The sequence below is a fragment of the Eptatretus burgeri genome, chromosome 4 (genome assembly GCF_056783735.1).
Source record: "Eptatretus burgeri isolate ZD-2024b chromosome 4, Ebu_testis_v1, whole genome shotgun sequence".
NCBI lineage: Eukaryota > Metazoa > Chordata > Myxini > Myxiniformes > Myxinidae > Eptatretus > Eptatretus burgeri.
In genome coordinates this window covers 8,069,177-8,096,404 of record NC_140964.1, presented here as the reverse complement: position 1 = coordinate 8,096,404, position 27,228 = coordinate 8,069,177, and the positions used below count along the sequence as shown (strand labels likewise).

Sequence of the window (27,228 nt, the reverse complement as noted above, 5' to 3'; positions counted from 1 at the left end):
ACTTGACCTTCCCAGTGAAGAAATTACCCATGTTTTTTTTTAATCAAAAATGGGATAATTAGAGCAATATTTCGATCATTTCTGGAGCCTTTCACAACGTGCTATGCCCCCGCCCCTTAAAAATTGATTTCAGCGAATCGCAGCGTGACGTCACATACAGTAACTCGCACAGAGTGGATCGACTCGAGAGTTGAGATGTCGCGCACCTTATAAAGTACGTACAAATGCATTTTGCACATGTTAGTGAAATCTCTGTGATCGTCTTAATTCCAGTGATTGTTTCGCGAAAGTTTTAAATAGTTTTAGCCGTACTTTCGAAAATGCCTGCAAGATGTATCGTAGCAGGATGCAGCAAAATAAGCAAAGACGGTGTAAGCCTTCATGTATTCCCGAAAGATGATAATCGTCGGAGAATATGGACATCTGAAGTGAAGTTGACGAGGGGAAACTGGAAAGGCCCCAGCGACATGAGCGTCATTTGCAGCGCCCACTTCGAAGACAGTGACTTTGAGCACGGGCTCTATTCATCCCTCTATTCATCCCAACCACTCATTCCTCACACACAGAGACAAGAAATTCTGCTTCTGAGCCGTGTACGCACAACAATCACGAGGCAATTATTTATCCCTTTATTACCTTGTCGTAGTCGTGTACAAATCCAATACATGTATGCACAATAAAGGGCTATACCATGTCCGCAAAATATAAAATGTGACTGTTGAACCTTTCCATTAAAATAAAATAAAGGGACATACAAGTAAAATACTAAAGATTAATATTGCATCATTTCAAGGCGCAAGGAGATAATTTTAAAATCAAACAATGTAAAAAACCTGCACCCACATTTTGCAGCTTATTGAATTGTTCGTTGAAACCAGCCTGCTGGGATAGGTACGATTCCACATAAATGCAAGCCAGGTTTGGCTGCACTCGACATGCATGGGTTTATTCTAAAGTGAAGGTACGGTTTCTATTGGCTTGCTATTCATTAACAATTAGCCAAAATGCTGCAATAAAAGAAAAGGGAAAAAAATTTTGGCACAACTATGAAAGACAAATTTATCTGTCCTATTACACGGCTTCATAGCCTCGGGACTCTTACGCATTGACTTATACATTGTGTGCATGCGAATACAAGTTACTTGTCAACTCTAGAGTCGAGACTAGTCCGATAAATCCGTCGTCCATCCGACTGGTCCGATAAATCCATCGTCCGTCCGAGTAGGCCGATAAATCCGTCGTCCGTCCGACTCGTCCGATAAATCTGACGTGCTGTAGCTTTCTTTTATTATTCTCTTTTCTTCATTGTTTTCTACTGGCGCGACATGACGACAGAAGGAATAAAATAAATAAAAATGCAACAGAACGTCAGATTTATCGGACTACTCGAGACAATTGTATCGCAAGGTGTGTTCTGCACACAAGTTTTCATCGTATCCGGACAGCGAGATTGCTTCGTTTTATGCGCGGAGAGACACGGCCGATGACATGCGCCGGCCTTGTTTGTGATTAATTCGCCGTGGTGCATCATGTCCGCTGCGCTGCGCTGGTCACGTCACCTCACTGAAATATTTCTGATATCGAGCAGTATACAAGTCGAATTTACATTATTGAATTACGAATAGGATTTTGTCTAACCAGTTGTTATTTCCGAGTCTTCCTTCGATGTCCTCCCGATCGTCATGAACTCTGGGAATTTCATCTCCATTTTTATCTGCTTGTCCTGCTTCGGGCTCGATCTGGTAAGGCCGTATTTCATTTCCAGCTGCCTGAACTTCACCTCCCGCGACTATGTTATCCGACAATTTTCCATGTGATTCAGACGAAAATCCTTCATTTCTCTCACACTCACTGTCGCTACCAGACAAATCAAAGTCCATGCCATCCATTATTCAAAACCAAATGTTCGATTTTTTAAAAGCAGAAATGAACGAAGCGATTGAGTCGACCAATCAAATGTGGAAACACACAGGAAGGCAATACAATCACGTAGACCACAAACCCGAGTAATTAACGTGCAGCCTTTGACATACTGTACATGACGTCATGTGGGTTACGCCCCTTTCAGGAGAACTTTTAGGGGCGTTCCCAAAGGCATTTGCTTTTTAATTTTACATTTTACAGAATGAGTTGTGAAAAAATATTATTAGATCTGAAATCACGAAAAACTCCTCTAGGACATATATAAATAAAATGTATGTACTTTGGCATGTTAGGGGACTTTTAAACTGCATATTTGCTCTCCCCTCAATCACTATACCATCTTAAGTTACTTTACCATCAGACTCCATCGATTACTATCCCATCAAACTCCAATTATAATTGGGATAGTAATTATAATTATCATTTTATAATTATAACTATAAAATAATTATTATCCCATCAGACTCCATCAATTACTGTCCATAAAACTCCATCAATGACTATCATAACATACACCATCAATCACGATCCCATTAAACTCCATAAATTACTATACCATTAAACTCCATCAACCACAATACCATGAAACTCCATCAATTATGACACCAACAAACTCCATCAACGACTATCCGATCAAACTCAGTCAATTACCATCCCAAGCTCCTTCAATCACGATCCCATCAAACTCCATCAATGACTATCCCAACAAACTCCATCAATCACTATCCCATCAAACTCCATCAATCACTATCCCATCAAACTCCATCAATGACTATCCCATCAAACTCCATCAATTACTATCGCATCAAACTCCATCAATTACTATCCCATCAAACTCCATCAATTACTATCCCATCAAACTCCATCAATAACTATCCCATCAAACTCCATCAATTACTATCCCATCAAACTCCATCAATTACTATCCCATCAAACTCCATCAATTACTATCCCATCAAACTCCATCAATTACTATCCCATCAAACTCCATCAATTACTATCCCATCAAACTCCATCAATTACTATCCCATCAAACTCCATCAATGACTATCCCAACAAACTCCATCAATCACTATCCCATCAAACTCCATCAATGACTATCCCATCAAACTCCATCAATTACTATCCCAAACTCCATCAATTACTATCCCATCAAACTCCATCAATAACTATCCCATCAAACTCCATCAATTACTATCCCATCAAACTCCATCAATTACTATCCCATCAAACTCCATCAATTACTATCCCATCAAACTCCATCAATTACTATCCCATCAAACTCCATCAATTACTATCCCATCAAACTCCATCAATTACTATCCCATCAAACTCCATCAATGACTATCCCAACAAACTCCATCAATCACTATCCCATCAAACTCCATCAATGACTATCCCATCAAACTCCATCAATTACTATCCCATCAAACTCCATCAATTACTATTCCATCAAACTCCATCAATTACTATCCCATCAAACTCCATCAATTACTATTCCATCAAACTCCATCAATTACTATCCCATCAAACTCCATCAATTACTATCCCAAACTCCATCTTGTCTTAAATCCAAAACAAAAAAACTACCTTTCCCCCTGCATACCCACAAGTCCCAATCCTTCTTCTTCTTCTTCCTCTTCTTCTTCGTCCTTTGCCGGCACATCATCTTTGTTCAACTTGAGCTAACCCTCTCTCGCCATTACCTTCACAATTTCTTCCTACAACTTTCCATTCCCGAATCTTACCTATTCTTCAAAAATACTTCAAAAATTAATAATCTTCCTTGTATCCTTTCGATCTATACACCTCCTGTAACCACGTGTCTCTCTCCACCCTCTTCCTTGTACTTTTCATCGACCCAGCATCTTCACAATGTGTTTACAGTTCCAAATTCACCACACACCTCCACAATTTTACTTCAATCTTCTCTTTTCCGAATGTTAAGCAATCCTTATTTAAATTAAATAAATCCACTTTCACGATACACCTCCCACAGCCACGTTCTTCTCCCATAACCACGTGATCTGTTTCCACCCCCTTGTGTTTAGTGATCCAAATTCTCCATTCACCTCACAATTTTTTCCCCAACCTTTCTATTACTTCATCTGATGAAAACTCTCTCAAACAATAATAATAATAATAATAATAATAATAACGATCTCTTATAATGCTTCATCTTCCTCTTTCACATGTGTGCTACTCATTACTGTATCATAATGCATGACTCTTCTACTATTTCAAGACTGCTCTCAATTTGACCTTTCCTTCACACCTTGCCTAAAAAAAATCCAACTGTTACACCGTTTCTTGTCTCCATTCTCTTAAATCGCCTTCATTGCATCTATCAAGAAATGTCTAATCGCATCTCTGAACTAAAAATATTAAAACCCCAGTTTGCTTTCCTTCAACCATTCTTTTTTACAACTTCAGTACCAACTCACTCCTCTCACCCCTCCCTCTCAAAGAAACTATCACACTATTCTCCCTCCAAGCTTCCCTCTCACCTCTCTCAAAAACTCCCCCCTCATCTCTCCCCACTCACGCCCCTCAATCACCCTTCTCAAAGTTTCCCCCCTCTCATCCACAAAACTGCCTTCTGCCTCCTCTCCCCCAACACCACAGAGCCTTTTCTCCTCATCCGCCCCTCCCCGAGCTATTTTGCAATCCCCCACACTCTTTCAACAACTCTCCTTACCTCCCCCCCCTCCTCTCTTGTCCCACCCTCCTCCTCCTCTCCCATCCCCTGCACCAAAAGCCTCCTCCCCTCCCTCTTCATTAACAGTGTGGACCTCAAATATCTGGGGCCTTCACTCAAACCTTACAGATCTTTCCATACAGGTTGCCACTGACAAACCAAACATATTCTGCCTAACAGAAACTTTCCTCCCTCAAGACGTCTCTGACTCCCAAGTATCTCTCCCTGGTTACTCCCTCCTCCGGTATGACAGACCTGAGCCTCGTCCTGATGGAGGAATTGCTCTTTTCATCAAAGACTCTATTCCTCACTCTCCATGCACTGCCCTCACTCCCCCACACCCCCAGGAATGACTCTCGCTACGGCATCCCTCCACTCCCACCTTATGTTTATATGTGTATTGCACCGTCCACCAAAGAGTGATGACTCCATTTACACCTCACTATCCGAAAACATGGATCAACTTCTATCCTCTCATCTGAACTCTCTTCCTCATATGTGGTGACTTCAGTTGTCATCATGCCAGTGGGCTCGGTGTGAATACCTCTCTCACCTGTCATGGCACTTCAGCAAAAGATTTTTGTGACTCATTGGGACTGACTCAATCGGTCAACTTCCTGACCCAGATCTCAACCAACGGTTCTCCATCTCTTCTGGATCTGATTTTGACAAATTTCCCTGAAAATATCTGCTGTTCTTCCTCAGCTCCAATCGGTTCATCTGACCACATGCTTGTCAAAGTGGACATCACTCTGGCTGTTATCAGAGAACCACCTCAGCGCCGTCGAGTCTGGCATTTCACTCAAGCCGACTTGCAGGGTCTTCAAGCAACCATCAAACTTACAGACTGGTCTCCAATCGCTACTTTCTCCAACATCAACTCATCCTGGGAATTCTTTCAAAGAAACTCGCTTTCTCTCATGCACAGATTTATCCCCTCTCATATTCAGGTTTCCTCCCGCCCATGGTTCACTGAAGCTTGTGGCGAGGCATTTGTCCTGAAAACAATTCCCTCCTCCAAATCCTCGTGGCGTCTAATCAAATCTGTTTTTGGTGAATGTTCCTCCTCCATCCCCTCATCAACCTCAAATGGCCGAACTGCTGATACCGCACATGAAAAAGCTGAATGCCTAAATTCGGTGTTTGCATCAAAATCTTGTGTCCAAAACCCATCGATTTCTGGACCAGCCTTCCCCAGTCGCACCCAACTGTCCTTGGACTCCATGTCCTTTTCTCCTGCAAGGTGGAGAGCTTGCTGTCAAACCTCGACTCAGATTCTGCAACTGGCCCAGACGGCATCAGCCCACGTGTCCTAAAAACCTGCTCTTCTGCTCTTGCTCACCCTCTCTCTGTTCTATTCACCCTCTTATTTGCTCAATGTCATCTGCCATCTGCTTGGACATCAGCAAACATTACCACCCTGCACAAAAACAGGTGCAAAAACAGATCCCTGCAACTAAAGACCAATCAACCTTCTCCCAATCATCAGCAAGGTTATGGAATCCATCATCGCTTCAGAAATTAAATCAGACTCTTCTCCAATGGCTTGATTTCCGATTATCAATTTGGTTTCACACCAGGTCACTCTATCCTGGATATGCTGCTTCTGCTCTCCCAACAATGGATGGAGGTCCTCAATGCCGGACATGAAATCAGAGCCACATCCCTCGACATATTGCATGCTTTTGACACATTCTGGCACCCTGCCCTGCTCACCAAACTCTCTTCCTATGGTATCCAATGCCATCTCCAATCATGGCTCGCAGACTTCCACTCCTGTAGCAGCCGTGTAGCCCTAAATGGAGTTCTCTCATCTCCTTTTCCTGTCCAGGCTGTAGTTCCTCAAGGCAGTGTTCTGGGCCCTGTTCTTTTTCTGGTTTTCTTCAATGATCTCTCCGCCTCTCTGAAAAATCCTCTTTATCTCTTTGCTGATGATTCCACCCTCTGCTGTAGCATGTGTCATCCCTCATACTGGCAAGCAGCAGCTTCTTCGCTCACTGCAGATGTGGGAAAAATCACAAACTGATCCAACACATGGAACATGTCTTTCAATCCGGAAAATTTTTCACACTCTCACTATGTCTCTCCGAAAGGACCGTTTGGAAAAAAAACTCCCCCATCCACTTTCTCAACAATCCTCTGGAAGAAGTCCTTTCTTTCAGGCTTCTGGGTCTCACTATCTGACAATTATTCCTCGAAAAGCCACATTTCAAACCTCGCCTCCAAAGCCAGTCGCCGACTGGGAATCCTCCATCGTGCAAAGTCCTTCGGCCCACCTGAGCTCCTGAACACATACAGAGCTTTCGTCCGCAGCCTGATGGAGTCCTGCTCTCCCCTCTGGGCTGGTGCTCCTGCCTCCCAACTTTCTCGGCTTCACGCTGTGCAAACCAAGGCATTTCGGATCATTGGCATCTCCTGCGATGAGGCCGAGTCTTTGGGCCTCTCACCATCTCACCCCAGGTAGGTCGGTGGTCTTTCTGTCTTCTGCCAGTTCCTCTCCGGTCTCGCCCCCCCCCCCCCCCGCTCTGACTGCGATTTATCACCACCACATTTCCGCAGGGCGCTCAAGGTCCGCCAACAACCCCCTTCTGGTAAAACTAGCAAAAGCACGAATCACTGCTCACCTTCACTCTTTCATTATTCTTTTTTCGCACCTTTGGAATAAACTCCCTCACTGTTCAATCCCATTCTTCCCTTTAGGCCTTCAAAACAGATATTCACTACCTCTTCTTATCGTCCCCCATCCAAATCCTCGATCTTTTCTACCCCCGTTAATCCGCCCCAAACCCACCTCGTTCAAATTCCCTGCTTTCCTTCCTGAAAGTCCCTGTAATGTCCATCTTATATTCCCCATGTTCCCCATCCCATCCCTCTCCCTTCCACAGATCTCCTAATGTCTTTGTTCCCCACTGCTTTGTCTGTCCCACTCCCGCCCCTCTTGTCTCATCCCCCCCCCCCCCCCCCTGCTGAGCGTTGTGTGTTCGTTCTCACACGAGCCTCGACAAGGTATACAAAAAAAAAATTTACTTTCCCATCAAACTCCACCAATCACATCAATAATTTACCTAAAACATGTTTTTAACAAAACATTCAATTGTTCTGATCCGCTTTTTATTCGAAATCACTATTCTGAAGCAGAAACGCATGTTTTTCTTGAAGTAGTGTGTATTTTCATTTGAACTACACAAAGAAAATACATTTTACAGAAAAACCTTATTCATACAAAAACGGTCGAATTTGCCGAAAATAAGCATCTTCAAATTGATCGATTCAAAGGGTTAAGACTGGTCCACCTCGCTTCGACCTCTGATGGAATCTGAACTATTAACGCCATTTTGTTGTTCGGATTCCAAGGTTGCTGTGCAGAGTACGGCGACCGAGTGACCGAGCTCAGAACACTGTCCTCTCTATAATCTGGTATCTTATGCAACTCTAAAATAGGCTGTCATACACCGACCTCTGATGATCTTTGGTTAACTTGGAATACCATGGCACATTTAATGAGAAATTCATTTCGAGCAAACGAGAAGTTACGTTTATCCCTCAACGTTTTTATGTGTTTGTGGAAAACCTATGGAGGACCTCTACCTTCCTTGGCAGGAACATTTCTCATCACGGTAATCATCAAGCTTGATTAAAATATCCCTAAACTAATTTAAAAACAGGTCATCGTCAGCTAAATGAAGGACTATCGCCCGATGTGATGTCAAGTTTGATCGATGATCAAAAACAGGTCTCGTGCAGGGACGTCGTCCATGTGCAGGTACGTCGTCCATGTGCAGATCTCATTCAGGTACGTCGTCGATGTGCAGGTCTCGTTCAGGTAGGTCATCGATGTGCAGGTAGGTCGTCAATGTGAAGGTCGGTCGTCGATGTGCAGGTCTCGTGCAAGTACGTCGTCGATGTGCAGGTCTCGTGCAAGTACGTCATTGATGTGCAGGTCCGTCGTCAATGTGCAGGTAGGTCGTTGATGTACCGGAGCAAGACTCTCACTGGGGGGTTCATCACATCCAGCCGTTGCTGGTTCAACTCCTTTCATTCTGAGGATTCATTGATGAGCCCTCCTGTCATGTTGCCTAATTTTCTTATTCTCGGTGATGCAACATCACGCCACATCATTTGTTTTGAAAAGAGAAGCTCATTGTCCTGGGAACATTTGCCAAAATTTCCAACACTAATGGCGAGTGTACCAATGCGTTGAATCTTGTTTATGTTGGTTTGTTTCCACATTTGAATAGAAAATGCGGTCTGGACCGGCACCGAAACACCACTCCACCAGACCAGAGTGAGCAAAAGACCGGCATGGAAACACCATTTCACGAGAATAGAGTGAGCACAGGACTGGCATGGAAACACCATTCCACGAGAATAGAGTGAGCACAGGACCGGCTCGGAAACACCATTCCACGAGAATAGAGTGAGCACAGGACCGGCTCGGAAACACCATTCCACGAGAATAGAGTGAGCACAGGACCGGCTCGGAAACACCATTCCACGAGAATAGAGTGAGCACAGAACCGGCACGGAAACACCATTTCACGAGAATAGAGTGAGCACAGGACCGGCACGGAAACACCATTCCACGAGAATAGAGTGAGCACAGGACCGGCACGGAAACACCATTCCACGGGAATAGAGTGAGCACAGGACTGGCATGGAAACACCATTCCACGAGAATAGAGTGAGCACAGGACCGGCACGGAAACACCATTCCACGAGAATAGAGTGAGCACAGGACTGGCATGGAAACACCATTCCACTACAATAGAGAGCACATTACCGGCACGGAAACGCTATTCCACGACAGTAGCGTGAGCTGGACCGGCACGGAAACACTATTCCACTCGAATAGAGTGAGCTGGACCAGCACGGAAACACCATTCCACTCAAATAGAGTGAGCTGGACCGGCACGGAAACACCATTCCATGGCAATAGAGTGAGCTGGACTGGCACGGAAACATCATTCCACTCAAATAGAGTGAGCTGGACTGGCACGGAAACGCCATTCCACGACAATAGAGTGAGCTGGACCGGCACGGAAACACCATTCCACTAGAATAGAGTGAGCTGGACCGGCACGGGAACACCATTCCACTCGAATAGAGTGAGCTGGACTGGCACGGAAACACCATTCCACGAGAATAGAGTGAGCACAGGACTGGCATGGAAACACCATTTCACGAGAATAGAGTGAGCACAGGACCGGCACGGAAACACCATTCCACGAGAATAGAGTGAGCACAGGACTGGCATGGAAACACCATTCCACTACAATAGAGAGCACATTACCGGCACGGAAACGCTATTCCACGACAGTAGCGTGAGCTGGACCGGCACGGAAACACTATTCCACTCGAATAGAGTGAGCTGGACCAGCACGGAAACACCATTCCACTCAAATAGAGTGAGCTGGACCGCCACGGAAACACCATTCCATGGCAATAGAGTGAGCTGGACTGGCACGGAAACATCATTCCACTCAAATAGAGTGAGCTGGACCGGCACGGAAACACCATTCCACTAGAATAGAGTGAGCTGGACCGGCACGGGAACACCATTCCACTCGAATAGAGTGAGCTGGACTGGCACGGAAACACCATTCCACGAGAATCGAGTGAGCTGGACCGGAACGGGAACACCATTCCACGAGAATAGAGTGAGCTGGACCGGCACGGGAACACCATTCCACAAGAATAGAATGAGCTGGACCGGCACGGAAACACCATTCCACTAGAATAGAGTGAGCTGGACCGGCACGGGAACACCATTCCACGAGAATAGAATGAGCTGGACTGGCACGGAAACACCATTCCACGACAATAGAGTGAGCTGGACCGGCACAGAAACACTATTCCACTAGAATAGTGAGCTGGACCGGCACGGAAACACCATTCTACTGGACGAGAGCGAGCACGTTTGAAACGTTGATTGATTTGTATTACTCGTGGGCCCGTTGGTTCGATGGACCAAATTTCAATTGTTCTTTTCAGCCCGCCTGCTGTACTGCTTGAGCCTGAGCTTGCCTTTCACCAATCCCAGATGTGTTTGGGTCAGGGCAAAGATTATGCATTCATTATTATTATTGCCAGATTATACAACTATTATTGTTCTTGTTAATATTATTATTAGAAATTAAAATATGCTTTGTTACACTGTCATCATTATTTTTGTTATTAGCTCGCGTTCGCGATGCAAAAAGTGGAGTTAAGCGATCAGTCCTGTTCGTGCGTATGTAGAACGTACGTGCATGTCTGCATTTTGTTATTCCCTTTTCTCTGAAACCGCTCGTCAGATTGACACAAAATTTTCATCATAGGTGCCACAACTCATGCAGAATGTGGTAATGATAATTATGACGTCATAGGTCACATGGTGTGACAGCCTTTTTGGAATAAAGGAGAAACGTTGGACCTCTATCTCTGAAACTGGTCCATGGAAAAAATTTAAACTTGGCGCATGTCAAGTACTCCACATGAGGAATAAGTGATTCTTTTTATATATGTCATTGGTGTTTTTATGATATATATCATTGGTGTATATGAATAAGGTTTTATATATATCATTTTTATATATGTATCATTTTATATATATCTTGAACATATCTCATTGGTGCCTTCATCATGACATCATAATTGGAAATGTAGAACGCTACATCCGATCAGTAGGAAAGTTTTTGAGGGTAATCTTGGAATAAATTGAACAGAAAAAAAAAATTGACGTCATCGGTCATGTGGTTCGGCATCCATATTTAACAAAAAAAAAAACCTTCAAAAAGAATCTTCTCCGAAATGGCTGAACAGATCGAAGAGAAACTTTAAAGGTATGACCACCTATCCATGAGACAAAAAGTTACCCACCTATGACATCATAGATCACATGGTTTGGCAGCCATATTGGATTTATACTCAAACCATCGTCAGAATGGTTGGACAGGTTGAGGGGAAACTTCACCAACATGTTCCTTAAGCCATGGGGATATCAGGGTGTTCATGAATAGTTAATAGGTCACATGGTTTGGCAGCCATATTGAATTGAAGGAAAATATATATATATATATATATATATATCTATATATCTCTCTCTCTCTCTCTCTCTCTCTCTCTCTCTCTCTCTCTCTCTCTCTCTCTCTCTCTCTCTCTCTCTCTCTCTCTCTCTCTCTCTCTCTCTCTCTCTCTCTCTCTCTCTCTCTCTCTCTCTCTCTCTCTCTCTCTCTCTCTCTCTCTCTCTCTCTCTCTCTCTCTCTCTCTCTCTCTCTCTCTCTCTCTCTCTCTCTCTCTCTCTCTCTCTCTCTCTCTCTCTCTCTCTCTCTCTCTCTCTCTCTCTCTCTCTCTCTCTCTCTCTCTCTAACCGCTGCATCAATCGATGTGAAACTTCAAAACTATGATCTCGTCGTGATGTGCAATATATTTTATATTTCCACCTGATCGGGCAGATGGTCTGGCAGGCAGAATTATTTACTTTTTGAACCTGCGTTCTTTTTTGTTTTTTGAATGAAGCTCACTTGGCTGCGCCTGGATGTCAGCTGACACCCGAATCCTATCCAGGTACTTCGTGATGACTTCATCTTTGCTTTTTGCTTGTTTGGGTCCTTTCGGATGATCAATGCATTATTTGGTCTTCCATTTCATTTAAATTTAATGTTTTTTTTACGAACAAATTTGCCACCAGAAGAGTTGGTTTGCACCAAGTCCTTCTCGAGACCGGGCGGGGTAAGTATTCTGTGAACATCAACTATTCTATTTCATAATTAGAATACCATGCTGTGGAAGGACCTATTAAGATGATATATAAGCCTTAACATGGCGTGCATTTAAAACATGGGAATTCTTCCAGATTCTTTTAGACAGGTGGTAGGAGGGGGAGAATCACCACTGGAAGAGGGACAAATTTTCATCCAACTTTTCAAGATCAGTTTTTTTGTGTAGATGACTTATATGAAAGGCGATCAGCCAGGTTATGGGCGTTTCCGAGATATTGCGGGTCAAATGTCAACCGGGGTCAAATTTAGCCAATTATGAGTTTTTACTATAAAACTGATTCTGAAAGCTAAAATGCAGTGTTTTTATGACTCGTTTATGCTTTCAAGTGTCTTATCTTTATAAAAAAAAACTCAACTCACATCTTTTTATGGGTGACCTTAACTCAAAGGTCAAAGGTCAACAAATAACAACCAACAAATAAAAACTGATACGATGCTGACACCGAGATAACTTGGTTGCTCAAAATAGTAATCATCTAATGTTTCATCTAAGCTAAACTAGAGGTGCGGGCCGTCCTACGTCCGTTCTTTCTGCCCCACCGTTGTAGCGTGCCACAAGGGCACCCACTTGCCCCCAAAAGTTTTTTTTTATTTAATTTTTTTTCTATTTAAATTTGATTATCATATGTAGTTTCTAACCACTATAGCAATAAAAATTCATGCATTGTCTATTGATTTTTATTCAGACATTGCCTTAAAAAATATCACATTTTTCTTTAAAATATCTGAAAATCTTTTTCTTAATGCATAAATGCCCTTTTGTCTGAACTGCCCCTGCTCCTCATAGATTCTAGATGAAACATTAAGATGCTTTAGTATGTAATATCCCTAAAACATGTTTCAATCAGGTACAGTCAGATGAATCAACAGTTATTACATTTAAGAAATCTAGCTAAAGACAGTGGAAGTAGTATACCTACGTCACTGGATACAATCACCAAAAATAGATGTTAATCGGACATTTCATCACAATCACTGTCTTCACTGTAGTCTGATAACTCGTCTTCACTATCTTCATCAGAAATATTACACAGAAGTTCCACAACATCCACAGGATATGGTATATCAACCCAATGGATTGATAAATCTTCAGTCGACCCATGGTTTACTGGAGTGTCCAAGAATTGCTGGGGTCTGTGAGCCAGATGCCACATCCTGGCTACATTGTTCCTTCGAGCTGAATGTAATGCCAGTGCTGACTCACATGGGGGTAATGCACACAGATCAGCTACCTTGCCGTCACGAAATCGATTCCAAAAAATTGTACATCTGGCTTCATTAATACGTTTGCATCTCCTTTGATTGTAGATTGCACAAGTACATATTTGAAGTCCATCAAACACTACGCTGGAAAGTTGTTGCTCGTTACCTGGTTCTGCGAATACTTTCTGCATATTTTCATCATCTTTTATCAGTGTCCACCAAGTTTTCTTCCCTTTTCGGAAAAATGAAGAAACATAGTCATTTCCCGAAAAGGCGTGGATACCAAGCAATGCACGTTTCTGGAGTTCAGCGAGTTGACAATGACCCAGATCAAGGAATCGCCGACCTTTGCCACTCCCATGATCTATGATGATCTTTAAATTTTCACGTTCGTTGGCCAGTAAAATGATTGGAATGTCTGTATCCCCAGAACTTGAACGCACTACACAGACCGTGGGACCACCAGAGTTTTCATCTAGTGCGTGTTGGGTGAGGTAGCAGATCTTTGTATCAGCCTCAATGTGGTCAGTAGCCAGGGCTGGTATTTCCTCTGAGCAGTGTGACGTTATCTTCATGTAGAGATTCCCCCTTGCATAGTACACAACTCGGTCTCCAATGAGACTTTCCACTTCAGATAGAACCTGTTCAATCAGCTCCATCATTCTCTCTTTGTTCCCACCATTGCACATAAACTGTCCAAATGCAGCCGGAATTCTGATATCAGGTGTGCGCAGAATGTACTCATCTGAACTGCCCTCTTGCAGTTTGTTCAGCCTGTTTTATGGAATGTGCATTGTATGTGTCACACGTGAAATATACCACTTTGTAACGTGTGGGTATGTCAGCCATAATTCTCCTGGCTAACAACCAAAACGTATCTGGAACATTCACCAACGAACGTAAATACACAATAAGATCAATCACGTAAACTGCATTTTCTGGGACATCATAGGCTGTGATCGGTAAATTCAGTGATGTGAGTGCAGCTTCCATCATCTTACTTTTTGGTGTTGTCTGACAACTGCCATCTGCTGTCGCAAGAGGTAGAGGTACCGTTGCTAAAGGATACTTCAATGCTTTATCCAAATCGATGGACATGTTTTCTTTACATGACTTTGCTGCCAGTAATCCAAGGATATCTCTCTGTACTGTTACATCTTTGGTCTTTCCTGCTGCAGATTTTACTGTTGTCTTCTTCAGTTTGTCTTGAAAGCTTCTCCATGGAACTCTTGATATTGGATTAAAAAAGCATGCAATAATTTACAAGAAAAACTTTACCTAAATTGCAGCTGGCGCCGATCTTCACTTCAAAATAAATGTCGCAAGGTCTCACATTACAGTTTCAGTTGAACCGTGCAAAAAAGGAATTTTGTTCCGGGGGTGACAAGAGAAAAAATATATTAGTAACAATATATTTAAAGTTACATAACTTTCCGATAAATTACTGCAGCGCCTTGTAATTTGATAACAAAAAAACACGTTGTTGTCGTGGAAAGGTGAGAGAAAATTGGCGGCATATTATCGAAAAGTAGAATAAGATATTGGCTTTAAGCCTGTACAACATCGGCATAGTAACAGCCGATGATAGTAAAAAGTTGCTTCAGGGGCCTCTCCGGGATTGGGGGCCCTAAAGCTTTAGCTTCATTAGTTTCATACTATATACGCCACTGGCTACAAAAGATGGAAATTATTCATTGTCATTTTCATCAATTTATTATTTTCAGTTTTGGCGTTTTTTACACAGACTTCAGGCAATTTTACCAGTTTGAAATTGTTTGCAATTTTAAAAAAATCAATATTTTTGAAAACGTTCTGGGGGCAAGGAGGTGCCCCTGGGAGACCCCACAATGACACATGGGTGGGAAAATGGACAGGGGTGCCCGTTCCTCTATTTTAGCTTAGATGAAACATTGATCACAATTTTCAGCAACATCGACCAGTTTTAGGCATTTTATCTGTTTTTTCACGAGTTGTTATTTGTTGACCTTTGAAACTTTGAGTTAAGGTCAGCCCTAAAATGATTTGATTTTCTGTTTTGATAAAGATTAGACACTTGAAAGTATAAACGAGCCATAAATACAGAGTATTTTAGCTTTCAGAATCAGTTTTATAGTAAAAACTCATAATTGGCTAAATTTGACCCCTGTTGACATTTGACCCGCAATATCTCGGAAAAACCGCCGAACCTGGCTGACCACCTTTCATATTTGTAATCTACACAAATAACTGGTCCAGAAAAGTTGTATTAAAATTTTTCCCTCTTCCGGTGGTGATTCCCCCTTCCTCCCACCCGACTATTTGGAGTTAATGAGCCTCATCAACTCAGGAGATCATGGCGATCATTTTGGTGTTTCACACTCCACATCAGAAAGCTCCACAAAAAAAAATTTAATTTTTTTTTTCCACAATTTAAAGATATCGAGATAAAAAATAGAATGGAAGAGATCACATCTTGGGCAAGGCAACAAGTGGCAAGAGATTAGGGTGAGGGGAGTTAAGTGCTCATTTGAGGGTGAAGAAAGGGATGGCAGGGATTTGGCCGAGATGGTACGAGAGGAAGTTTTGGCTGTTTAATGAGACAGGGACCCAAACCCCAGGGTAGAGACTGTCCAAAGGCAGCAAAGAAAGAGTGTGGCGAAAGACGAGAACGAGGGTGTCCCCATGACAGAGAGACAAGGAACAGGTGACTCAGACACAGATAAAGGGGAAAAGAGTGGAAAATGTGGATGATGATGGGCATAAAGACAAGAGAGAGCAGCAGAATGAGGGAGAGGAGGAGGCTGAAGATGATGAAGAGCAGTGTAGGTTGGAAGAATAGTTGGCCAACAAAATAGAAGAAATAAAACAAATATATGAGAGTCCAAAACTCCAATCGCACAGAAAACAACAAACAGACAAAAATCTTAGTGAGACGGACCAACCATTCAATTGGAAAAATGATTTCAAAATCATCCACCTTGAAGGAAATCAATATCGTGTGTTTTGCAGCAGCATTATTCATAAAAAAAAACTAACGGGCAAACAACACCAGAAGAGGAAAAAAAACAGGCCCTACAAATAGAAGCCAAATCGCACCACGGGAACAGAGATTAGAGACACGAAGAGAGCAACTGACGAAGGAAGCAGGCCAGATACAACCGTTCAGGAAAGGAAACAAAAGGCTAAAACTGAAAAAGAGAATCCAAAGAATAAACAAGGACAAATGTGTCCAAGAGCCGCATCCTAAAGCTTTTGTCTTCACCAGAAGAAGAACAACAAGAAGAAGAACAACACGGAGCTCTCTTAGAGCCAACGTTCGCAACGCGGCTAAAAATTCATTACAGAAAGTCAAAACATCAGCATTTTGATAACAATAACAACAACTTCCGATATTTCGTCACGTGCCTTGATGGAGCCAATAGCGAGACCTGTCATGGAGGCTCCTGTTCATGACGAGAAAATCGTGTATTTACGAAATTACAACACATTAAATGGAATAATCTTTAAATAGTAACGTGAACTTTTCGAAACTTTAAAGCAAATGTCCAAATATATGTAAAGTTAATGATAGACGCTCTCAAAAGGAACCCTCAATGTGAGGATGTGTACAGTTGTTTAGTATTTAAGGAGATGCGGATCCTGTATATAAACAGCTGCGTCCTAAAGGTTTTGTCTTCACCAGAAGATGAAGAAGAAGAACAACGCGGAGCTCTCTTAGAGCCAGCGTTCGCTACGCGAGACGCGGCTAAAAACAAACAGAAAATCGAAGACAAAGATGTCGTGTGTTTGGGTGCTGAAAACAAACTCAAAATATAAGTTATAGCAAGGAAGATTAAAAAAAAATAACTATGAGGAGGCAAACAACAGGAGAAAACAAAACCACATGTTTGAGAGTAACCCGAGGAGATTTTACCATAAATTAGGGAAACAAAAGCAGAATGTGTCAACTCCACCAAAAAAGAAAAGCGAGAAAATTCTGGAAAGGAATTTTTGAAGATTGAAGGGAACATAACTAGGAAGCAGAATGGATCCCAGACTTGGAAAAGAAGAAGCAACATCTCGAGGAAACACCCCCAGTGATTATTGATGAACAAAAAATTAGAAAACACCTTCACAAAAATGCCAAACTTTAAAAGCCCAGGGCCAGATGGAATTCCAAACTTCTGGCGAAAACAACTTGATGCTCTCCACAATTACTCCACCAGGACATTCAATGAACTGATCCAGGAGGAAACGGCAATGGATGAGTGACTTGCAGAAGGAAACGCATTTCTCATCCCCAAATCAGAAGAAACCCAACTTCCTCAATATAGTGTAGTAGATAGTAGAAAAATCGTGCAAATTATGATACAAGCATCAAATTTGTCATTTCTGTTCTGCAGGGCTTTCTGATCAAATCTGCCTAATTGGCCATTTGAAAATCCAAATTTTTCAAAATTTGGATTTTCAAATGGCCAATCAGGCAGATTTGATTAGAATCCCCTGGAGAACAAATGTGCCAAATTTGATGCTTGCATCATCATTTGCACGATTCCTCTCAAAAATTGCTGTTATCTGCCCCACTAATAACATGCCGACCAACAACAAACAAATTTTAAACAAAAATCATCACAGAAATGATGTACCAACACCTAAAACAACAAGGAGCTTTGGAGGCAGAACAAAATGGATGTAAAAGAGGTTGTTATGGAACAACTTGACCACCTACTCCTGAAGAAAGCCGTACTTGAAAATTGCAAAATGCGAAGAACCAAATTGTCCACCAACTGGATAGACTATAAGGAAGCTTTCGACAGTGTCCCACATTCATGGATGATAAAATGCGTGCAAATATATAAAATCAATCCCCAAATAATCAAACTGTTGAGAAAGCAATGGAGCTCTGGAAAACCACATTGATATTACAGCACTCAGAAGGAAATACCAAAATACCAGATGTGAAGACACGGCGTGGGATCGTCCAGGGAGACAGTATTCCCCCCCCCCTCCCCTCTTGTTTTGTCTGGCTTTGGACCCACTGAGTAACCTCAACAAACAAGGACACGGATACTGCCAAACAACCACTTGAAGAACATCCAAAGATACAGGGAAGGTGACACGCCTACTATACATGGATGATTGAAAGGTCTTCACACCGAATGATGAAAAAACAAGTAAAACAGTTCTCTGAGGACATTCAAATGGAATTTGGACGAGATAAGTGTGCCAAGTGCACATTTGTAGGAGGTAAACCAACAAAAACAGACCTTGAAACAACAATACAGCAGATAGAAAACGAAGCATCATATAAATTCCTCGGAGTAGAACAGGGGCCAACAAATATGTCACAAACAAATGATAAAACAATCACCAAAGAATACCGACATCGAACGAACGAGGTTTGCTGTTCCCCGGAACTGCCGGAGAGGTGTTTGCTGGTGTCCGGACCTGTCCGCGCAGTGTTTGTTTGTCTCCAGACATGTTCAGGTGGTGTTTGTCTCCGGATGTCGTTTATCTCTGGATGTATCCTTGCAGTGCTTGTTTCCGGATGGTATTTATCTCCGGACATGTCCGAGCGGTGTTCGTCTCCGGTAGAAAATGGATTTTAAACATTATTTTGTTTCCATCTTCACAGTTATTCTCTGCAGAATAATTTTGATGAGGCACTGCGAATCGTAATTAATGCTCCACCGCACGTCTGCCTTCCCGTCCTCTCACCTCACGCTGCCTTCCCTTCCTCCACCCCATCCTCACTGTCCCTCCCTTCTCACTCCCCCACCCTCCTCTTTCTCTTTCCCCCTTTGCCTCCTCAATCTTCCTCACCCCTCTGTCTCGACTGCCCCACTCTTAGTATTTGCAAGTAAAATATAATTCAACTGAGTTGAGATCGACAAAGAAGGCTCATTGGAATGGCTATGAAAAGGTCAGCTCAACTGGGATGGAGAACGAATAATAATAAATGCCCAAGATCCAGACCAAGGAGACCACACCAATGGATTTAAAATGATGGTGGGACTGAGCCAGATGGTTGAGTGTAGGTTCAACAAGAAAGAAACAGAAAGTACTCGTCACCTGCTTTCGGGATGCAGAAAACTATCAGAACAACTTTACACACAACGGCACAACAAGGTATGCGAAGTGATTAATTGGCATTTCTGAAAAAAAAACTCTGAAGTGGAAGGGGAGTGGAGGTGAAATGGAGGTAAGGACTTCGAGTCCTGGGAGGGCTTCGTTCCATCTCATGGCGAAAACAACCAACGACACACACAAACACACGCGCGCACGCACGCACGCACGCGCACGCACGCACCCACGCACACACACCTCATCCATTTAAAGTAGATAAACCTCTATCCTCTAAAAATAAATAATTCCCTTTTAATAATACATCCCATTTAATTATTTAACAATTAGTGGAAACTTTACACCTCGTTTACAATGCTGTTTAATAACGAAGTTCGTGACACCCGATAGAGAGATAAGTGAACACTGAGTCATGGTAATGAAGCCGAGGGTAACGGTGTAACGTTCAAGTTGTCATTAAATATAAAATGTTAATTAATACATTTACTAAGAGTTTTCACAAACCCCAACTCATGAACTCAGAAAATAAAACCAATGCAAGTTAAAGTATCCTAAAGTTAAAGATTCGGAAACACTGCGAGTAAGCACTGGTTATGTGAGATTGTGTCCATTACCTTATGTGAAAGAGTCGGTAACACGGCCAGAAAAGGACTGGTGCGGTGAGATACGTGCCCATTACCTTGTGTTGAAGAGTTGGCAACATAGCTAATAAAGGACTGGTTATGTGAGATTGTGTCCATTACCTTATGTTAAAGAGTCGGTAACACGGCAAGTAAAGCACTGGTTATGTAAGATCATGTCCATTACCTTATGTTAAAGAGTCGGTAACATCGTTGGTAAAGCACTGGTTATGTGAGATCGTATTCATTACCTTATGTTAAAGAGTCTGTTACACGGCTAATAAAGGACTGGTAATGTGAGATCGTGTTTATTGCCTTATGTTAGAGTCGGTAACATGGCTAGTTAAGTACTGGTTATGTGAGATCGTGTCCATTACCTAATGTTAAAGAGTAGGTAACACGGTTAACAAAGGAGTGGTAATGTGAGATCATGTTCATTACCTAAAGTTAAGGAGTCGGTAACACGGCAAGTAAAGGACTGGTTATGTGAGATTGTGTCCATTACCTTATGTTAAAGAGTCGGTAACACGGCAAGTAAAGCACTGGTTATGTAAGATCATGTTCATTACCTTATGTTAAAGAGTCGGTAACATCGTTGGTAAAGCACTGGTTATGTGAGATCGTATTCATTACCTTATGTTAAAGAGTCTGTTACACGGCTCATAAAGGACTGGTAATGTGAGATCGTGTTTATTGCCTTATGTTAAAGAGTCGGTAACATGGCTAGTTAAGTACTGGTTATGTGAGATCGGGTCCATTACCTAATGTTAAAGAGTACGTAACATGGTTAATAAAGGAGTGGTAATGTGAGATCATGTTCATTGATGTGATGATGATCATTGATTCATTGATGTGATAAAGCACTGGTGATGTGAGGTTGTGTTTTTTACATAATGTTAAAGAGTGGGTAACACGGCAAGTAAAGCACTGGTTATGTGAAATCGTGTTCATTACATTATGTTAAAGAGTCAGTAACACGGCAAGTAAAGCACTGGTTATGTGAGGTTGTGTCCATTACCTTATGTTAAAGAGTGGGTAACACGGCAAGAAAAGCACTGGTTATGTGAGATCGTGTCCATTACCTTATGTTAAAGAGTCGGTAACACGGCAAGAAAAGCACTGGTTATGTGAGATCGTGTCCATTACCTTATGTTAAAGAGTCGGTAACACGGCAAGAAAAGCACTGGTTATGTGAGATCGTGTCCATTACCTTATGTTAAAGAGTCGGTAACACGGAAAGAAAAGCACTGGTTATGTGAGATCGTGTCCATTACCTAATGTTAAAGAGTCGGTAACACGGCAAGAAAAGCACTGGTTATGTGAGATCGTGTCCATTACCTTATGTTAAAGAGTCGGTAACACGGCAAGTAAAGCACTGGTTGTGTCCATTACCTTATGGTAAAGTCTGTAACACGGCAAGTAAAGCACTGGTTATGTGAGGTTGTGTCCATTACCTTATGTTAAAGAGTGGGTAACATGGCAAGTAAAGCACTGGTTATGTGAGGTTGTGTCCATTACCTTATGTTAAAGAGTCGGTAACACGGCAAGTAAAGCACTGGTTGTGTGAGGTTGTGTCCATTACCTAATGTTAAAGAGTGGGTAACACGGCAAGAAAAGCAATGGTTATGTGAGATCGTGTCCATTACCTTATGTGAAAGGGTCGGTAACACGGCAAGTATAGCACTGGTTATGTGAGATCATGTCCATTACCTCATGTTAAAGAGTCGGTAACATGGCTCGTAAAGCACTGGTTATGTGAGATCGTGTCCATTACCTTATGTTAAAGAGACATTAACATGGCTACAAAAGGACTGTTTATGTGAGATCGTGTCCATTACCTTATGTTAATGAGTCGGTAACACGGCTATAAAAGGACTAGTTAGGTGAGATCATGTTCATTACTCTGTGTTAGAGTCGGTAAAACGGACTAGTAAAGGACATATTCTGAAATGTACAATCCGAGATAGCACACTGACATTGGGGAACATAATTTCGTCCGTCGGGCCAAAGTTGGTGCAATGTGGTATGGCTTTTACACCATATTACTAACATTGAAAATCCGCTTGTGACCATTCCACCCTTTGCCGATCCACTGGCAACATTAGCCCAACGTCGGTGTACTATCTGGGTTGCCTTGTGTTAGAAACTTTTAATACTCGGTAACATGGAAAGTGAAGGCATGGTTATGAGATCAAATTAATTACCTTGTGTTAAAGAGTCAGTAACACAGCTAATGAATGAAGGACTGGTTACAAGATAGATCAAGTTAATTACCTTGTGTTAAAGAGTCGGTAACATGGACTAATAAAGGACTGGTAATGTGAGATTGTGTTCATTACCTTCTGCTAATGAGTCGGTAACACGGCTATTAAAGGACTAGTTAGGTGAGATCATGTGCATTACCTTGTGTGAAAGAATCGGTATCACAGCTGGTGACGGACTGGTTATGATATGTTCATTACTGTGTGTTAATGATTCAGTAACACGCACTTGTAAAGGACAAGTTGTGAGGTCAAATTAATTACTTTGTGTTAAAGAGTCAGTAACACGACTAATGAAGGAAGGACTGGTTCCGAGATAGACAAATTAATTACCTTGTGTTAAAGAGTCCATAACACAGACTAATAAAGGACTGGTTATGAGATCGAATCAATTACCTTGTGCTAAACAGTCGAAACAAGAAGCAAATACTTCGATATCGCGTGGCTTGGGGCAGTAAAAGTCGAGGTTAAGAATGATGAAACAATTTTGCAGTTATAAAATTAAAATGTAGACACGGTGAATGAGCATGCACGATGGGAAGAGTTGCGACGTTGGACAAATTTATATTTATAGCCCTCAGATTAAAGGGACGTACGAGGCCATAAGTGTGACAGAAGACGTGACAGAAGACACAGGACAGAATAGCCAATTATATAACAGTGCGATGTTGCCGTGCTGTAAAAATGGCTAGTAATGTTAAAGAGTAAAGTGATGTGAGGTTGTGTCCATCACTATGTTATTCGAGGACATGGACGAGATGAGTAATTGACTGGTTATGAGATGTCCATCTGAACAGATGGCTTGTGATACTCAGATATCCCAGGTTAAAATCCCCATTACTACATGGATTTATCCATTGTCTACCAACGTCCTTGTGATTCACAACCTGGTGATGAGATTGAATCAATTACTTTGTGTAAAGAGTCGATAAAACAGCGAGTAAAGGATGGTAACATGGCTCGTAAAGTACTGGCAATGAAATGTCCATTACTGTGTGTTAAAGAGTCTGTAACGTGGACTAGTAATGGACTGGTTATGAGATATTCATTACTGTGTGTTAAAGAGTCGGTAACGTGGACTAGTAATGGACTGGTTATGAGATATTCATTACTGTGTGTTAAAGAGTCGGTAACGTGGACGCGTAATGGACTGGTTATGAGATGTTCATTACTGTGTGTAACAGACTGGTTATGAGATGTTCATTACTGTGTGTTAAAGAGTCAGTAACGTGGACTAGTAACGGACTGGTTATGAGATGTTCATTACTGTGTGTTAAAGAGTCGGTAACGTGGACTAGTAACGGACTGGTTATGAGATATTCATTACTGTGTGTTAAAGAGTCGGTAATGTGGATTCGTAATGGACTGGTTATGAGATATTCATAACTGTGTGTTAAAGAGTCGGTAACGTGGACGCGTAATGGACTGGTTATGAGATGTTCATTACTGTGTGTAACGGACTGGTTATGAGATGTTCATTACTGTGTGTAACGGACTGGTTATGAGATGTTCATTACTGTGTGTTAAAGAGTCGGTAACGTGGACTAGTAACGGACTGGTTTTGAGATGTTCATTACTGTGTGTAACGGACTGGTTATGAGATGTTCATTACTGTGTGTTAAAGAGTCGGTAACGTGGACTCGTAATGGACTGGTTATGAGATGTTCATTACTGTGTGTTAAAGAGTCGGTAACGTGGACTCGTAACGGACTGGTTATGAGATGTTCATTACTGTGTGTTAAAGAGTCGGTAACGTGGATTCGTAATGGACTGGTTATGAGATGTTCATTACTGTGTGTTTAAGAGTCGGTAACGTGGACTAGTAACGGACTGGTTATGAGATGTTCATTACTGTGTGTAACGGACTGGTTATGAGATGTTCATTACTGTGTGTTAAAGAGTCGGTAACGTGGACTCGCAATGGACTGGTTATGAGATGTTCATTACTGTGTGTTAAAGAGTCGGTAACGTGGACTCGTAACGGACTGGTTATGAGATGTTCATTAATGTGTGTAACGGACTGGTTATGAGATGTTCATTACTGTGTGTTAAAGAGTCGGTAACGTGGACTATTAATGGACTGGTTATGAGATGTTCATTACTGTGTGTTAAAGAGTCGGTAACGTGGACGAGTAACGGACTGGTTATGAGATGTTCATTACTGTGTGTTAAAGAATCGGTAACGTGGACTAGGAACGGAATGTTTATGAGATGTTCATTACTGTGAGTTAAAGAGTCGGTAACGTGGACGAGTAACGGACTGGTTATGAGATGTTCATTACTGTGTGTTAAAGAGTTGGTAACGTGGACTAGTAACGGACTGGTTATGAGATGTTCATTACTGTGTGTTAAAGAGTCGGTAACGTGGACTAGGAACGGAATGTTTATGAGATAATGTCCATCTGAAGATGGTTTGTGATAATCAGATATCCCAGGTGAAAATCCCCATTACTACCTGGATTTATCCATTGTCTACCAACATCCTTGTGATTCACAATAAAGTACATTGAAGTGCTTGAGATGATTGTTAAAAAGAAAATGAAAAGGGAGGAAAATGAAAAAAGAAGGACGAAGGGGATTGATAAGGTGCGAGACAGAATCAAGAAAAATGTTGGCGAACCTTCCGGACTTTGTGATGACCATCTCCGTACCCAGTAGATGGAACTGCTCCCACAGGTCTCTGCCCTCAAGGCACACCCGAGGCTCTTCCTCGATGCCCCCATGACGCCCCTTAAGCGACCGCGTTGGGCCCGCAGGAAATAGCAGCGGGAGCGCTTCGGGGTGTCCGGGTGACTCCGAGGGTCTCGGCTTTCCCACAGCCAACGCCAGGCCAGAACCACGGCCACCAAGTCCAGGAAACAAGGGTGGCCACGAGCCAAGGCCCGGCAGGTCTGACGGGCAGCGAGAAGGGAATGGCCTAAAGGCCATGGATGATGGATGGACCCCCGAGTCACAAACTCCTGGTTCCAGTCACAATTCCAAGTCACTCATTTAGTTCTCACGTCGAGCCATTAAGACTTTTTTCAATGAAAGTTCTCCCGTTGGTCCATCAGAGGTTCCGCAACAAGGGACTAATCCGACCCGGACTGGTGTTGCCGTTCGTCCTGGCTGAACGCACCCCAGCCCGCCCAGGCCTAGCAGACCACATTAGCCACGATGAGCATGTTCCAGACCCGCCTCGCGTGTACCGCGAGGTAATGTTATAAGAGATGCATCGGGGAGGCCGATGGGGGTGCAGCGACCCCGTTCCTCCCTCCCCCATTCAGTGGGGAACAGCTGTGGTGAGGAAGGGAAGGGGGCGGTGTGAGCTCGGACCATTTTGCATCTTTCTCTCAACGCTTCAAAGCAACACGTGACTCACCTCTTCATCACTCAACACCAGGTGACAACATTTACACCTTGGACCACGTTCTCCCCAAACAGGTAATTACATTTACATCTTGTGCTGCACTATCCCCACCAGGTAAACACATTTACACCTTGTGTCACACTCTCCCCAATCAGGTAATTACATTTACATCTTGTGCTGCACTATCCCCACCAGGTAAACATATTTACACCTTGTGTCACACTCTCCCCAATCAGGTAATTACATTTACATCTTGTGCTGCACTATCCCCACCAGGTAAACATATTTACACCTTGTGTCACACTCTCCCCAATCAGGTAATTACATTTACATCTTGTGCTGCACTATCCCCACCAGGTAAACACATTTACACCTTGTGTCACACTCTCCCCAATCAGGTAATTACATTTGCACCTTGTGCTGCACTCTCCCCACCAGGTAATTACATTTCCACCTTGTGTCACACTCTCCCCACCAGGTAATTACATTTGCACCTTGTGTCACACTCTCCCCACCAGGTAATTACATTTACACCTTGTGTCACACTCTCTCCCCCACCAGGTATGTACATTTACACCTTGTGTCACACTCTCTCCCCCCACCAGGTATGTACATTTACACCTTGTGTCACACTCTCTCCCCCCGAACCCCCCCCCCCCCATCAGGTAAATACATTTACACCTTGTTTAAAAGATCCATGCTGCGAGAAACCAGTTCACACAAACACAAAGTGGTTCCTAATGGGAAGTGTCAGTGGAAATGAACCCTGAACCTTGCAAACAAAATGGTCCGAGAGGAGTTTTGAGCTCATGGTGAAGAATTTAGAGTGAAAAAAAAATGAGCACAGAAATAATTACACATCATGGACATGAACGATGTGGTTCTTACCGTGCAGGACAGGACATCATGGGGCCTTCACTCATTCGCTGCACTTGGACTCACGTCAACATCCAACGACTCTCCTGATGGACTTCCGTGCCTTCCAAAAACACGGATAATATTTACCAAATGATGGACATCTGCGAGTCGTCTGTACATGTGCAGCAGTAGCTGTGTGACATGTACTATCAATCACATCCACTAGGCACATCACCAGGACAGCAGCCATGTGAGGAACACACATGACCATCGATTCGAGAACCCAGCAAACATGAGGAACACACGTGACCGATTAGAGAACCAAGCAAGCGTGAGGAAAACACATGACCACCGATTCGAGAACAAGGCAAACATGAGGAACACACGTGACCACCGATTCGAGAACCCAGCAAACATGAGGAAAACACGTGACCACCGAATCTAGAACCAAGCAAGTATGAGGAACACACGTGACCACTGATTCGAGAACCAAGCAAACATGAGGAACACACGT

General features: G+C 42.7%; 2 protein-coding genes across 4 annotated transcripts in view; both read right to left on the bottom strand.

Annotated features, from left to right (window-relative positions):
* Window positions 1–25,436, bottom strand: part of TBX2 (T-box transcription factor 2) — a 52,212-nt gene extending 26,776 nt beyond the window's left edge. For 2 of the 3 annotated variants that reach the window (XM_085876807.1, XM_085876808.1), the window contains exon 1: window positions 25,128–25,436. In XM_085876807.1, coding sequence (XP_085732933.1) covers window positions 25,128–25,435 — 308 coding nt within the window. In that variant the 5' untranslated portion in view covers window position 25,436. Of the gene's footprint in view, window positions 1–14,862; window positions 16,636–25,127 lie in introns of those variants that run through there. The other variant, XM_085876809.1, reaches the window with a different exon arrangement.
* A 210-nt stretch (window positions 25,437–25,646) lies between these two features.
* BCAS3 (BCAS3 microtubule associated cell migration factor) overlaps window positions 25,647–27,228 on the bottom strand; it is a 214,736-nt gene continuing 213,154 nt past the window's right edge. The window contains exons 24-25 of the transcript XR_015057037.1: window positions 26,745–26,835; window positions 25,647–25,783 (exon numbers count right to left, since the gene is read on the bottom strand). The gene's annotated coding sequence lies outside the window, so the exon portion shown is untranslated. The remainder of the gene's footprint in view (window positions 25,784–26,744; window positions 26,836–27,228) is intronic.